Here is a 13,586-nt window from a genome sequence, read left to right on the forward strand (position 1 = left end):
ATGTTATTAATATTCAATTCGCCAGTTTCCCTGTTTACCCATTTCTTTTCTGGGAAGTTAGGAAAAGAAAGTTATTGCTTTCCATCATTCCAAGATTACACATGATTCACACAACATGTTAAGAAAAAAATGTAATGAATAGTTAATTACTTGTTTTGTAAATCCTACAGTGCCATTATGGTACTATATTCAGCAGCTTCCTTTGGGAACTGTGCAAAAAACATGTTTTAAAGGGGGAGTTTTAATGTGAACTCTCCATCTGTTATGAGGCACAAAATATGCATAGCGTTTGAGCTAGTGATTATTGGTCGATACTTGTTTTAATCACTAACCGCAGGAAGTATTTTGGTGGCATATTAGCACGTTTGCTAAATTCACTAAACTCATCAATGTGATGATGGAAAACATATTTGTAAGAGAGCTCTGGGAAATACAATGTCCAAAGCCACAGACAACATAAAAAAAAATTTGAAAGTACTAATCTGCTCAAGAACCCCATCATGTAATGAATAAAATCACTATTAATAAACAATTACAACAAAACAATGGACTGCACAGTAAACTTTTACATTGATACCACAGATATATTTAAAGTTAGATCAATCCAAAATTAACATCGAACACTCAAGAATTCAAGACACAATATAAATGTAACAAAAAAAACCTTCACAGGAAAATATAACTTTTTTTCTGAACAGCATCTTTCAAAGACTGAAATGGAACCACATAATCACTGAAAATATCTACATTATACACTACACCAGATCAAAACATTTAAATTACAGACTGATAAGAATAAAGACAGTTTTCTTGATGACAATCAAAACAAAAATCATCCCAAGAGAAAACCAAAAGTGACATAACATTTCTTACTGACTACTTTCAACTAAGAACTGTGAACAGACAAGAGTGCAGAATACCCCAATCATGCCCAATGTAATTTTGACAAAATTCTTCGTTGAATAAAAGGGAAAGACGCAGCATAATTTGCTGCATTACATTCAGTTTTACTCAGGACTGACTGACATCCCTGAATCCACAGCCACAAATATGAACTAGGGACAAGCCTTAAATTTGCAAAAGCCAAAGGTTTAATTAAATAAAAATAAAACAGGAAAAATACTTAAAATAGAACAGACAAAACTAATTTTAAAATCTATGAAATGGGATCAATAGGATATCATAATTTCCTACCCTAGGAACAATGTCAAGTCCAAAGAGAGGTTGCCGATGAGATTCACTAAGATTCACTATACCAGGGATAAGAGACATTAGTTATCAGGAGAGATGAGAAACTGGATTTTTCATTAGAAAAAAGGTTAAGAGGAGAGTTGATAGAGTTTTTCAAAATTATGAAGGTTTTGATAATGTAAATAAGGAAAATTATTTGCATTGGTCAATGAAACAGCAGTTAGAGTGCATAAATTTAAGATTATCACGAATGTCCTTTAGGGAAGGAAACCTGCCGTCCTTACCCGGTCTGGCCTATATGTGACTCCAGACCACAGCAATGTGGTTGATTCTTAATTGCCCTCTGAAATGGCCTAGCAAGCCACTCAGTTGTAAAATCTCGCTAAAGAAAGTCATAATAAGAATAAAACCGGACGGACCACCTGGCATCAGACCACTAGGTACCGGACACGACAAAGGCAAACCAAGCCCAGTCGACCCTGTAAAGTCCTCCTCACTAACATCTGGGGACTTGTGCCAAAATTGGGAGAGCTGTCCCACAGACTAGTCAAGCAACAGCCTGACATAGCCATACTCACAGAATCATATCTTTCAGCCAATGTTCCAGACTCTTCCATAACCATCCCTGGGTATGTCCAGACCCACCAGAGGTGGCGGTACAGTGATATACAGTCAGGAGGGAGTGGCCCTGGGAGGCCTCAACATTGACTCTGGACCCCATGAAATCTCATGGCATCAGGTCAAACATGGGCAAGGAAACCTCCTGCTGATAACTACCTACCGCCCTCCCTCGGCTGATGAATCAGTCCTCCATGTTGAGCACCACTTGGAGGATGCACTGAGGGTAGCAAGGGCACAGAATGTACTCTGGGTGGGGGACTTCAACGTCCATCACCAAGAGTGGCTCGGTAGCACCACTACTGACCGAGCTGGCCGAGTCCTGAAGGACATAGCTGCCAGACTGGGCCTGCGGCAGGTGGTGAGCGAACCAACACGAGGGAAAAACTTACTTGACCTCGTCCTCACCAATCTACCTGTTGCAAATGCATCTGTCCATGACAGTATTGGTAGGAGTGACCACCGCACGGTCCTCGTGGAGACGCAGTCCCGTCTTCGCACTGAGGACACCATCCAACGTGTTGTGTGGCACTACCACTGTGCTAAATGGGATAGATTCAGATCAGATCTAGCAGCTCAAAACTGGGCATCCATGAGGTGCTGTGGACCATCAGCAGCAGCAGAATTGTATTCCAGCACAATCTGTAACCTCAGGGCCCGGCATATTCCTCAATCTACCATGACCAACAAGCCAGGGGATCAACCCTGGTTCAATGAGGAGTGTAGAAGAGCATGCCAGGAGCAGCACCAGGCGTACCTAAAAATGAGGTGCCAACCTGGTGAAGCTACAACTCAGGACTACAAGCATGCTAAACCGGGGAAGCAACATGCTAAAGACAGAGCTAAGCAATTCCACAACCAACGGATCAGATCAAAGCTCTGCAGTCTTGCCACATCCAGTCGTGAATGGTGGTGGACAATTAAACAACTAATGGGAGGAGGAGGCTCTGTAAACATCTCCATCCTCAATGATGGCAGAGCCCAGCACATGAGTGCAAAAGACAAGGCTGAAGCGTTTGCAACCATCTTCAGCCAGAAGTGCCGAGTGGATGATCCATCTCGGCCTCCTCCCGATATCCCCACCATCACAGAAGCCAGTCTTCAGCCAATTCGATTCACTCCACATGATATCAAGAAACGGCTGAGTGCACTGGATATAACAAAGGCTATGGGCCCCGACAACATCCCTGCTGTAGTGCTGAAGAATTGCGCTCCAGAAGTAGCCACGCCTCTAGCCAAGCCGTTCCAGTACAGCTACAACACTGGCATCTACCCAACAATGTGGAAAATTGCCCAGGTATATCCTGTCCACAAAAAGCAGGACAAATCCAATCCGGCCAATTACCGTCCCATCAGTCTACTCTCAATCATCAGCAAAGTGATGGAAGGCGTCGTCGACAGAGCTATCAAGCGGCACTTACTCACCAATAACCTGCTCACTGATGCTCAGTTTGGGTTCCTCCAGGACCACTCGGCTCCAGACCTCATTACAGCCTTGCTCCAAACATGGACAAAAAAGCTGAATTCCAGAGGTGAGCTGAGAGTGACTGCCCTTGACATCAAGCCAGCATTTGACTGAATGTGGCACCAAGGAGCCCTAGTAAAATTGAAGTCAATGGGAATCAGGGGGAAAACTCTCCAGTGGCTGGAGTCATACCTAGCACAAAGGAAGATGGTAGTGGTTGTTGGAGGCCAATCATCTCAGCCCCAGGACATTGCTGCAGGAGTTCCTCAGGATAGAGTCCTAGGCCCAACCATCTTCAGCTGCTTCATCAATCACCTTCCCTCTATCATAAGGTCAGAAATGGGGATGTTTGCTGATGATTGCACAGTGTTCGGTTCCATTCGCAACCCCTCAAATAATGAAGCAGTCTGAGCCCACATGCAGCATGACCTGGACACCATCCAGGCTTGGGCTGATATGTGGCAAGTATCATTCGTGCCAGACAAGTGCCAGGCAATGTCCATCTCCAACAAGAGAGAGTCTAACCACCTCCCCTTGACATTCAACGGCATTACCATTGCCGAATCCCCCACCATCAACATCCTGGGGGTCACCATTGACCAGAAATTTAACTGGACCAGCCATATAAATACTGTGGCTACAAGAGCAGGTCAGAGGCTGGGTATTCTGCGGCGAGTGACTCACCTCCTGACTCCCCAGAGTCTTTCCACCATCTACAAGGCACAAGTAAGGAGTGTGATGGAATACACTCCACTTGTCTGGATGAGTGCAGATCCAACAACACTCAAGAAGCTCGACACCATCCAGGACAAAGCAGCCCGCTTGATTGGCACCCCATCCACCACCCTAAACATTCACTCCCTTCACCACCAGCGCACTGTGGCTGCAGTGTGTACCATCCACAGGATGCACTGCAGCAACTCGCAAAGGCTTCTTCGACAGCACCTCCCAAACCCACGACTTCTACCACCTAGAAGGACAAGAGCAGCAGGCACATGGGAATAACACTACCTGCATGTTCCCCTCCAAGTCACACACCATCCCGACTTGGAAATATATCGACGTTCCTTCATCGTCGCTGGGTCAAAATCCTGGAACTCCCTTCCTAACAGCACTGTGGGAGAACCTTCACCACACGGACTGCAGCGGTTGAAGAAGGCGGCTCACCACCACTTTCTCAAGGGCAATTAGGGATGGTCAATAAATGCTGTCCTTGCCAGCGACGCCCACATCCCATGAACGAATAAAAAAAAGAATGATGGGTGAGGTTGAGCATTTAAAGAAAAATTAAATACAGAATTCTTATAAATGGAATGCCCTGCCAGAAAGTTGTGGAAACAGAATTCATAGTAATATCCTACAAAAGGGAAGGGGATGAATTTTTAAAAAAAGATTTGAAAGGGTATGGAGAAAAGGCAGGGGAATGGGACTCAGTGGATAGCTCATTCAGAGGGCCGGCACAAGCGCAATGGGATGAATGGCCTTCTTCCGTGTTGTTAAATTCTATGAAGCTATGACTTATAAGTAAATAAATACTATGGTATACTTTGACATGCAAGGCATCAAGAAGAAGAACCTCAAATGGAGAACATAACTTTCCAGAGAGCTGAAAGAACACTTGGAATAAACAACCAAACAAATGAGAACATGGAAAAGCACAGGCCTAAAAGACATTTCAGCAACCAACTATTTTCAACAGAAATTAAACTTACAAACCCATTAATGGCATAGGAAACTTACTTGGTCACACAATCATAAAAAACAATGGTTTTGAAAACCCTAAACCTGAACAATACTAGGAGAAGATAGCGTACGACTCTGTGCAAAAATAACGACCTAATGAAAGCAATTACAACTTTCGAATATAAAACTGTAAAAGATAATAAACCACTTAGTCTTCAAGTGCTCCATATAAAAATGAAATGACTGAACTGAATGACACCAGAAGTATTTTACAATTTACTGCAGACCAAACCTACAGATTACTAATTCATAAAGCACGGCCAAAGGATTTCAGTTGTACTTTCTAAATTGTCTGACTTCAATACATTACCAAAGTGCCGCTGAACATGTGCCAACATAAAACAATGATCCAAATAGATGGTGACTTTTAATTGTGTAACAATGACAGAACATTGGATATGAACAACCAACAAAGTGATCAATTCAAATACACGTACACAAACCCACAAAAGAGGATCGTCAATTCTGAATCAACATTAACCAAATAATAAAAAATTTTGTTACAAACAACTTTAAAAAAAACAAGGAAAAAACTAATTTTTTTAACTGGAAAAATAAATTCTATAAAATAATATATTTCACACTTAGATGAACATATCACAATCTACCAAATATCAAAAATGTGCATCGCGTGACTTTGCCCTAAGTATCACTCCACATTAATGGTAAATGAATCTTAAAATGGCGAAGTAGCAAAAAAAAAATGTCACTCAAAATTATTTAATAATCTTAATCTTATAAACAGAATCAGAAAATGGTAATTTATGGGGAAGGGGGTGGGGGGTGGTGGGAAATTACTCATACTGTGGTTCACATAATTCATAATGTAGCTTTTGGCTCTTTGCAATTTATTTTCTGTGTACCACTGGTCTCCAGTATGCATCTTCTATATATATATATCAAAAAGCCTGTGTTGCCATTTTACGTACCCTGTAGTGCAAATTCCTGATGGTTGTAACATTTTCCACTGTGTTTTGGTTGTGCTGGTCAAATTATACTGGCCAAACACAGAGGGACACTAGCTTCCTTTCAAACTTACAACATCACTACACGTGTACCGGCAATCCAAACTGAATGTCATTATGTTACATAGGTGTGGGTACTTGAACTGTAGTGCACTGCTGGAAAAAGCCAGGGCATCCAGTATAAACTGACCACATAAGTTAAACTTATCTGACATCGCGTCAGATGAAGCGGACTTTGCACTGGTAGGTATAAATGACAACAATGACGTACATCTGATGTGCATTGGATTCTGGAGCACGGCGTTAACTCTGGAATCAACATAATGCAAATCTACAGCAAGACAAGCACATTGAGTAGGTATCATTCCTGCTGGTAGTTAATATCAGTACTGTACCAGCCGACCTACAGTTTGTAGTGTTGCATTTATCATTACAGTATATAGATTTAGCATTGCAAATTGAGTCTAAGGTCTTCATTGTATTTCAACTCTTTGTTCTCATTGCATGCAATATCCATTACTTGAAAATTCCTCACAGCATGTAGCCATTACCAGCAGGCAGCATTATTACTTACTGCTCTGTTAAATTTTTATTATTCCATAATATTCACCTATTATTTAAAATGCCTTCTCTCCTGTTAATTTTTAAACAGTTAATCCCTATATGAGCTCTGTTCCAACATTATAGAATTATTGCTGTTCTTACCTCAGTGAGTATACCATTTGTCATCCCTAACCTGAGTAATTTGTTGCCTTTTTACTGGAAATTAAAATCCATACTCACTATTGCTAGAATAAATGTAAAGTTCTTACAATTATATTTTCACGTGTTTGCTAGCATATATCAGAGACTAGAAAACAGTCAACTGGAGCAACCAATACAACGCAAGATTTTCTGAATGTTAAATTTTTCCTATGGATGACAAAGTTTCTACCCGCTTGGTAATTAAATGAGAGCTAGGGAGACCTTTTCCCATTAAAATTATGTCAAATGTATGTCTTAACTGTCGCATCACAAATCCACTAAGAAATTAACAGTGACTTGTGGATTCAAATATTTCCTGTGCATTGGATTTTGAGACCACCAGAGTGAGGTGAGTATCTATGTATTTCTGAAAGAATTGCTAAGGAACAGCATGCTCATGCAAAAATTTGGCAAACAAAAAGGTTGGGTCAGCACATGACACAATGATGTAAATTACACTGAAGTGGATCATTGCATTGACCACTTTAAGAAAAAAATATATATAATAGAGTGATTCCCAGACTAGTTGAATGTGTGAAGACTCTGGTATACTTGAAACTGGGCAACATTCCACTGCATTGGTCAGACACTACTCAGATTCCGCCAATAGTATTACTCCACCTCAATGGAAGCAACATCCCATACAAAAATTAATTAAAAAATTTCTTCCTCCATTTTCTGCCAATTTTCTCCCCCTTTTCCTCCTCTCCAGAAGGCATCAATTCCTTGATGGATGCGGTTCTATAAGTGCCAGGCACCTCCAGTGCGTCATTCAAATGGCCATTGTTCACACGTAAGCCTACATAGTGAACGATGACCTAATGTCAACAATGACAATTTGCTGATGGTTTAATGCTATGAAGAAATGCATCAGGGAACCACTAAATATAATTTAATGAGACAGCCAATTCACGGATAACAAAGTTAATCACTTGAGGAAAACCTATGGTATTCAACAGTTCCCCAATTCATGTCCTCCATAAAGCTACATTCATAGTTCTGTAATGTACAAAGATATCCAATTAGGATTGGCATAATATTGGAATGGATTGCAAATTGCACAAGAACCATACCAATTATTCTGCTCCTTTCATCGTAATGACAGTAATATCAGGATAATTGTAATAGTAACCATGATAAATTTGACACAAAATGGTTTAATAAGATCATTCTGAAATCATTCACTAACATTGTGATATTTCACTGTATCAGTATTAGCCATAGATCAAGATTATTTTTCAATAAAATTACTATCAGAATTTGTGGCATCCCTATCCATAGACTAAGTAACATTGCTAAAACTGTTACCTGATGCATTACTGCTACCTGCTGGACTCCCGGCAGCTGGAGCTGCGGGAACTGGTCCACTTTCGACTGCACAGCATTCTGTACTAGAAGCCTCTGCTCAGGAGAAAAGTAATACATTATAGAGAATCCAACTTAAAAAAGCACTTTGAAACAATTACAATGTGGTGTTGGGAATTTCAGTCAACATTTATACCCAACCCAAGTCTGAACTTCCCATTCAACACAAACAATTGCCTTCTGTCATTGAAAAAACAGCAACACCTTATTAACCCTCTGAGGTATGCAAACTGTTAAGAATCAAATTAATCACTGTTGCACTCAGGGTGATGAATGACAGATGTATGCTTACAATATATTCTAAAAATGGTGCAATGTGATGCAGTTTAATACACAAAAACATAACTTAATTTGGCAGATTATTGCCAGTAGGATCACAATTTAGATATTCTACCACTATGAGTTCTATTGAGGCACACTACTCCTTTAAGCAAATTGGTGAGTATTCTGATTCAACAATGTCTATAAGATATCTAATATAGGCCAGTTTTGTCCCGTCTGCTGATTTATGAGCTGGTGGTCTTACATTTTCCTTCCCAATATCCCCACTTTTATTCCAATCACAGAAACTCATCACCAAGCATTCTTATTTGGTAAGAAGAGCTAAGAAGTAAACTGCAAAGCCACACTCAGTGGTGCTCTGCGCAGTCACCAAGAGACAGGTTTGCTTTTGGTGCAGAAAGGTTACTGCAGTCCTCAAAGAGCTAGTATTTCATTGAGTAATCAGCTACTAACTAAAATTGTTTGCTTGGCAGAACAAAATTTCAGGAAGTCATCTAAATTTTGAGCTGCTAACCACAGAAGCCAAACCAAATTTTGGATGGCCAATAAATAAAAAGCTTTATTTTTGATTGTAATTTTATTTTTTAATAAAGATTTATCTATAACTTTGCAGTAACAGCACTAGGAGCACTTGGTTTATACAAATAACATTTAGGGCTATACTATCCTCCCCATGCTGTTTAACAGAAAAATAAATAAAATGGTGAGCAACGCCATTAGAAAGCACTAATGGACTTCTCTTACATTTTTACTCTAGTCCAGCTTTACTCTGGTGCTGAAATGTGTTAATGGAAATGATCACCATAAAAACTTTGCTTCCTGAGGATAGTTAGGATCTTGTTAAAGGCTGAACTACATAGAATCCTTGAAAATTGCTCTGGTAGAGCCAACAAAGATAAGCTATGTACTCATATTGAGCCCTGTGAGTTAGTAATGTAAAAGATGAAATTGAATCACTTGCTGGATGCAGCTGTGGTGTTGCGGGAAGGTTATCTTCCTTATTAGCCCAATCACGGCCATCAGCCCGGATCTGAGCCCCGCTGTTGACACAGAACCAATCCAGCCCCATTATGGCCCTGAACCTGACTGGTCTCTCAGCAGTAAATCACACAGTCAAATGAAGAGTTAAAGCTGAATTGTCAGTCATTGCTAACGTGGAAAATGTGGCCAAATAATTAAACACTTAGAATTAAGTTATAAGTGTTAGTTTTGTAAAAATATGAATTACATTTTTCAGATGACTTGTCAGCTACTGCAAATAATGTGGGGGCTCTGTGCCCAAGGGGGACATTTTGTGCGATAGTGTAAAAGCAAATTGGCAGCCTGTTTTACATCTCTCCCGGTTTATTTCCATTGACTTCAAAGCTGATCATCTACTGCTACTGGGGGAAAGGAATTTTCAAATATGAAGAAAAATAATTCATTCCAAATGGCAAATAGAGAGCAGTTTTCAATGAAGTTGAACAAATGTCCCTTCCCCCTTAGATGAAAACGTGCAATGTGCATTGTAAATTCCAAAATACTGAAAAATGTACTAAATAAAGTGGCAAAAATGTTTTTTTTCTGGAAGGACATGCACCCACCTGGCCCCCCTAGAAAATAAATCTTATGTCTTCAGCTTTCTTGTACTTATATTTTTTTTCTCTTCAATACAAATGAAAATTTGTTGGATATGCCTCCAGCATCAGTTATAAGCCTCCACTTTCAGTTTCAGTTCAGTTACTTGTTCTGATATGTCATAAGCTTATACTCAGGGCAATTTTGAATAGTCAGCCGTTGCTAGTTGTCAGGATGTATGAAAGCATGAAAAAGAGTTATTACAGGTAGTTCTTGACTGGTTGATTTACATTTCTTAATGCTAACAGTGTCAAATTGCATTGAAACTTTTGAAACAAAACACCTGTCACTTTGATTTACAGTAATTTATTTCTGTAAAGTAACATAGAAACATAGAAAATAGGAGCAAGAGTAGGCCATTCGGCCCTGCTTCGCCATTCAAAATGATCATGGCTGATCGTCTAACTCAGTACCCTGTTCCCGCTTTTTCACCAAATCCCTTGATCCCTTTAGCATTAAAAAATATATCTATCTCCTTCTTGAATAAAGTAAGAGTTATTAACTCTATATTTCAATCTCATCCGTAGCCATTCAGAGTACTTGTGTTGCCCATTTTTCCCACCTGTGTGCAGTTGTCTACATTAAATTTCACCTGCAATTCTTTGGCCCACTCAAATATTGTGTTTAACTCATTCTGTAATTTTTGGGCTGCTTCATTCAATACTACCGACCCTCCGAGTTTGATATCATCTGCAAATTTGACCAATTTGCATTGATTTTCTGAATCCAAGTCATTGATGTAAATTAGAAACAGCAGTGATCCTTGAACCCTAAAGCACCACACTCAGTACATCCCCTCCATCCCTAACATCATCCCTCAAACTGGTACCCATTTTATTCCAGCTGTTAGCCAATTTCTTACTCATACCCAAGTTTTGCCCTGATTCCCACAGCTTTGAGCTTAATTCACAACCTTCTGACTGGAACTTTATCAAATGTCTTTTTTTAAGTCAAAGTAGTCAGCGTCATAGGGTTTACCACTTGGATTGTTACTTCCTCAAAGAGATCAATGAGGTTGGTCAAACAGGATTTTGCCCGTATACAGATATTTACGAGGTTGTTTTTGTACAGATTATCCTCAAGTTTACTCCTGATAACGAATTCTATTATTTTACATGAAATTGAACTAAGTCTAATGGATCTGTAGTTGACTGTCTGTTTTGTCACACTTTTTGAATATGGGCACCAGGTTAGTCTGTTTCCAAACTACTGGTACCATCCCAGTGTCCACTGACTCCCTCACAATGATTGACGGTGCCTCACAAATCTCTTTGCTGGTCTCTCTCAACACTCTGGGCTAAATACCACCTATCCTAACCTGCACCAAATTCCATTCACCCATCATCGCTGTGCTCGCTGACGTACATTAGCTCTTGGTCCAGCAACACCTCGATTTTAAAATTCTCATCCTTGTTTTCAAATCCTTTCATGGCCCCACCCCTCCTTACCTCTGTAACCTCCTCCAGCCCTACAACCATCCAATGTCTCTGCGATCCTCCAATCTAGCCTCTTGTGTATCCCCGGTTATCAACACTCCACTACTGGCAGCCATGCCTTCAGCTGCCTTGGCACTAAACTCTGGAACTGCCTCCCTAAATCTCTCTACCTCTCTCTTCTCCTTTAAGAAGCTCCTTAAAAGCTACCCGTTTGACCAAGCTTTTGGTTACCTGTCAAAATATCTCCTTATGTGGCGCGGTGTCAAATTTTGTTTTATAACGCTCCCGTGAAGTGTCTTGGGATGTTTTACTACTTTAAAGGCGCTATAGAAATACAATTGTTGTTGTTGTATCTGGGGATTACTTTGTTTTAAGTCCTTTCAGCTTGTCTAGAACTTCCATCTCTTTTATCTCAGTGATGAATTATGCCACTGTACTCTTTTTGGGGGTGGGGGGACATGTTATTCATGTCTGCCCTTATGAATACTTGAAGGAAGTAATCATTCAGAATATTTACTATCTTGTGCTCATTCTCAGTTTCAAGGATATTTCCATATTTTAATATTCTTACCTCTTCTCTTGCTATTGCAGTATTTAAAGAATTTTTAACTATAATATGTTGCCTCTGCTACCACACTTTTTTTAGGCCTCTCTTTGTCTCTCTGATCACCTTTTTCACTTGTTTTTGCATGATCTTATATTTATCTCAGTGAGCCCATTCTTTCTCCCTGCAGGATATATATAGGTCACTTTTCTTCATTCATTCATTTTTAATTTATTAATTCATTTAGGGTCATACATGTTTATTCTGAACTTGCTGATCTTAGATATGGACTTGTCTTACATGTCCAGCATTATTCTTTTAAAGGTGTTCCATCTGTCATCTACTGAAGTGTAAAAAATATCCTCCTCCAATCCCTTAGTCGGCCCGGCTAGCTCAGTCGGTAGAGCATGAGACTCTTAATCTCAGGGCGATTTGTGTTCTACTTTTGGAATTTGCTGCCCCAGGAAGCTGTGGAAGCTACATCATTAGATAAATTTAAAACAGAAATAGACAGTTTCCTAGAAGTAAAGGGAATTAGGGGTTATGGGGAGCGGGCAGGAAATTGGACATGAAGCTGAGTTCGGATCGGTAAATGCCCTGTGGGTGGCGGAGAGGGCCCAGGGGCTATGTGGCCGGGTCCTGCTCCGACTTCTTGTGTTCTTTAGATTTGTGGTTGGGATCAGATCAGCCATGATCTTATTGAATGGCGGAGCAGGCTCGAGGGGCCGATTGGCCTACTCCTGCTCCAATTTCTTATGTTCTTATGTTCTTATGTTCTTTATTTTAAATCTTCCCTCATCTCTTTGAGTGTGTTAATATTTGTAGTGGACCCCCAACAAAGAAAAGTGGTTGGTCGAGATTTTCTGAAACTCATTCCAAACTGATGAACTCAACCAACTCCCAAAAGCTATGAAGTAAACATTTTAATCATCATAAATGACAGCACAACTGTCGCAAACACCGAAGGTACGTGATAATTTCTTGCCTAAACCTGTACCTAGCTCCAAACTTTTGAAGATACTTGCAGACAAGAATTCTTGCAGTTCTGCTGGCGTGTTTTATTAATTTTACACATTGGAAAATTGCAAAAGAAGTCTTATTTTAAAAGAAACCAAATCCAACATTGGAAATAAAAGCGTTAAAATAAAACATTATTTTTGGCCATGGCATTTCATAGATGTTGAATGGATTCCATTTCTCATTTTATGTGGTCAGACGTGCCTTATCTAGAAATAAGGCTGATTCATTAAAGGGATGTTATCAACAGAGTAAGTTCAAACACATTTTCCACAGTCCAACTACCAAGCCCCACATCCTGTAGGGCATATTATTCTTAATATATCAGTGTATCACTGTGTTTTTTATTCCTATTGTGCACACCAGAGACAGGCTGAGTCCCTTGTTATTAGCCTGCATGGGGTTTCGCTGTTAACAATCTACGTCTGAAAAGTTGTAATCTTTATCTTCAGACTACAACAGTCTAAATCTTTGCTACCATATATGACACATTTCTAGCATCACATACAGAAATGACTCATTATACCAGAAATAAGTATGTGGGTAGAAATGAGTTCAGACTCTTCGGCCCCGATATTACCTGGGAGGCGGGTTGGCAG

At 40.0% G+C, this 13,586-nt stretch overlaps 1 protein-coding gene across 4 annotated transcripts in view; it reads right to left on the reverse strand.

Moving 5' to 3' along the window:
- Nucleotides 1-13,586, reverse strand: part of rfx1a (regulatory factor X, 1a (influences HLA class II expression)) — a 119,861-nt gene that overhangs the window by 45,010 nt on the left and 61,265 nt on the right. For 3 of the 4 annotated variants that reach the window (XM_067973109.1, XM_067973107.1, XM_067973106.1), the window contains exon 4: nucleotides 8,035-8,127. The exons of the other annotated variant lie outside the window; for it this stretch is intronic. In XM_067973109.1, the coding sequence (XP_067829210.1) occupies nucleotides 8,035-8,127 (93 nt within the window). The remainder of the gene's footprint in view (nucleotides 1-8,034; nucleotides 8,128-13,586) is intronic. 4 annotated transcript variants of the gene reach the window in all.

Source organism: Heptranchias perlo, chromosome 37 (genome assembly GCF_035084215.1).
Source record: "Heptranchias perlo isolate sHepPer1 chromosome 37, sHepPer1.hap1, whole genome shotgun sequence".
NCBI classification, from domain to species: domain Eukaryota; kingdom Metazoa; phylum Chordata; class Chondrichthyes; order Hexanchiformes; family Hexanchidae; genus Heptranchias; species Heptranchias perlo.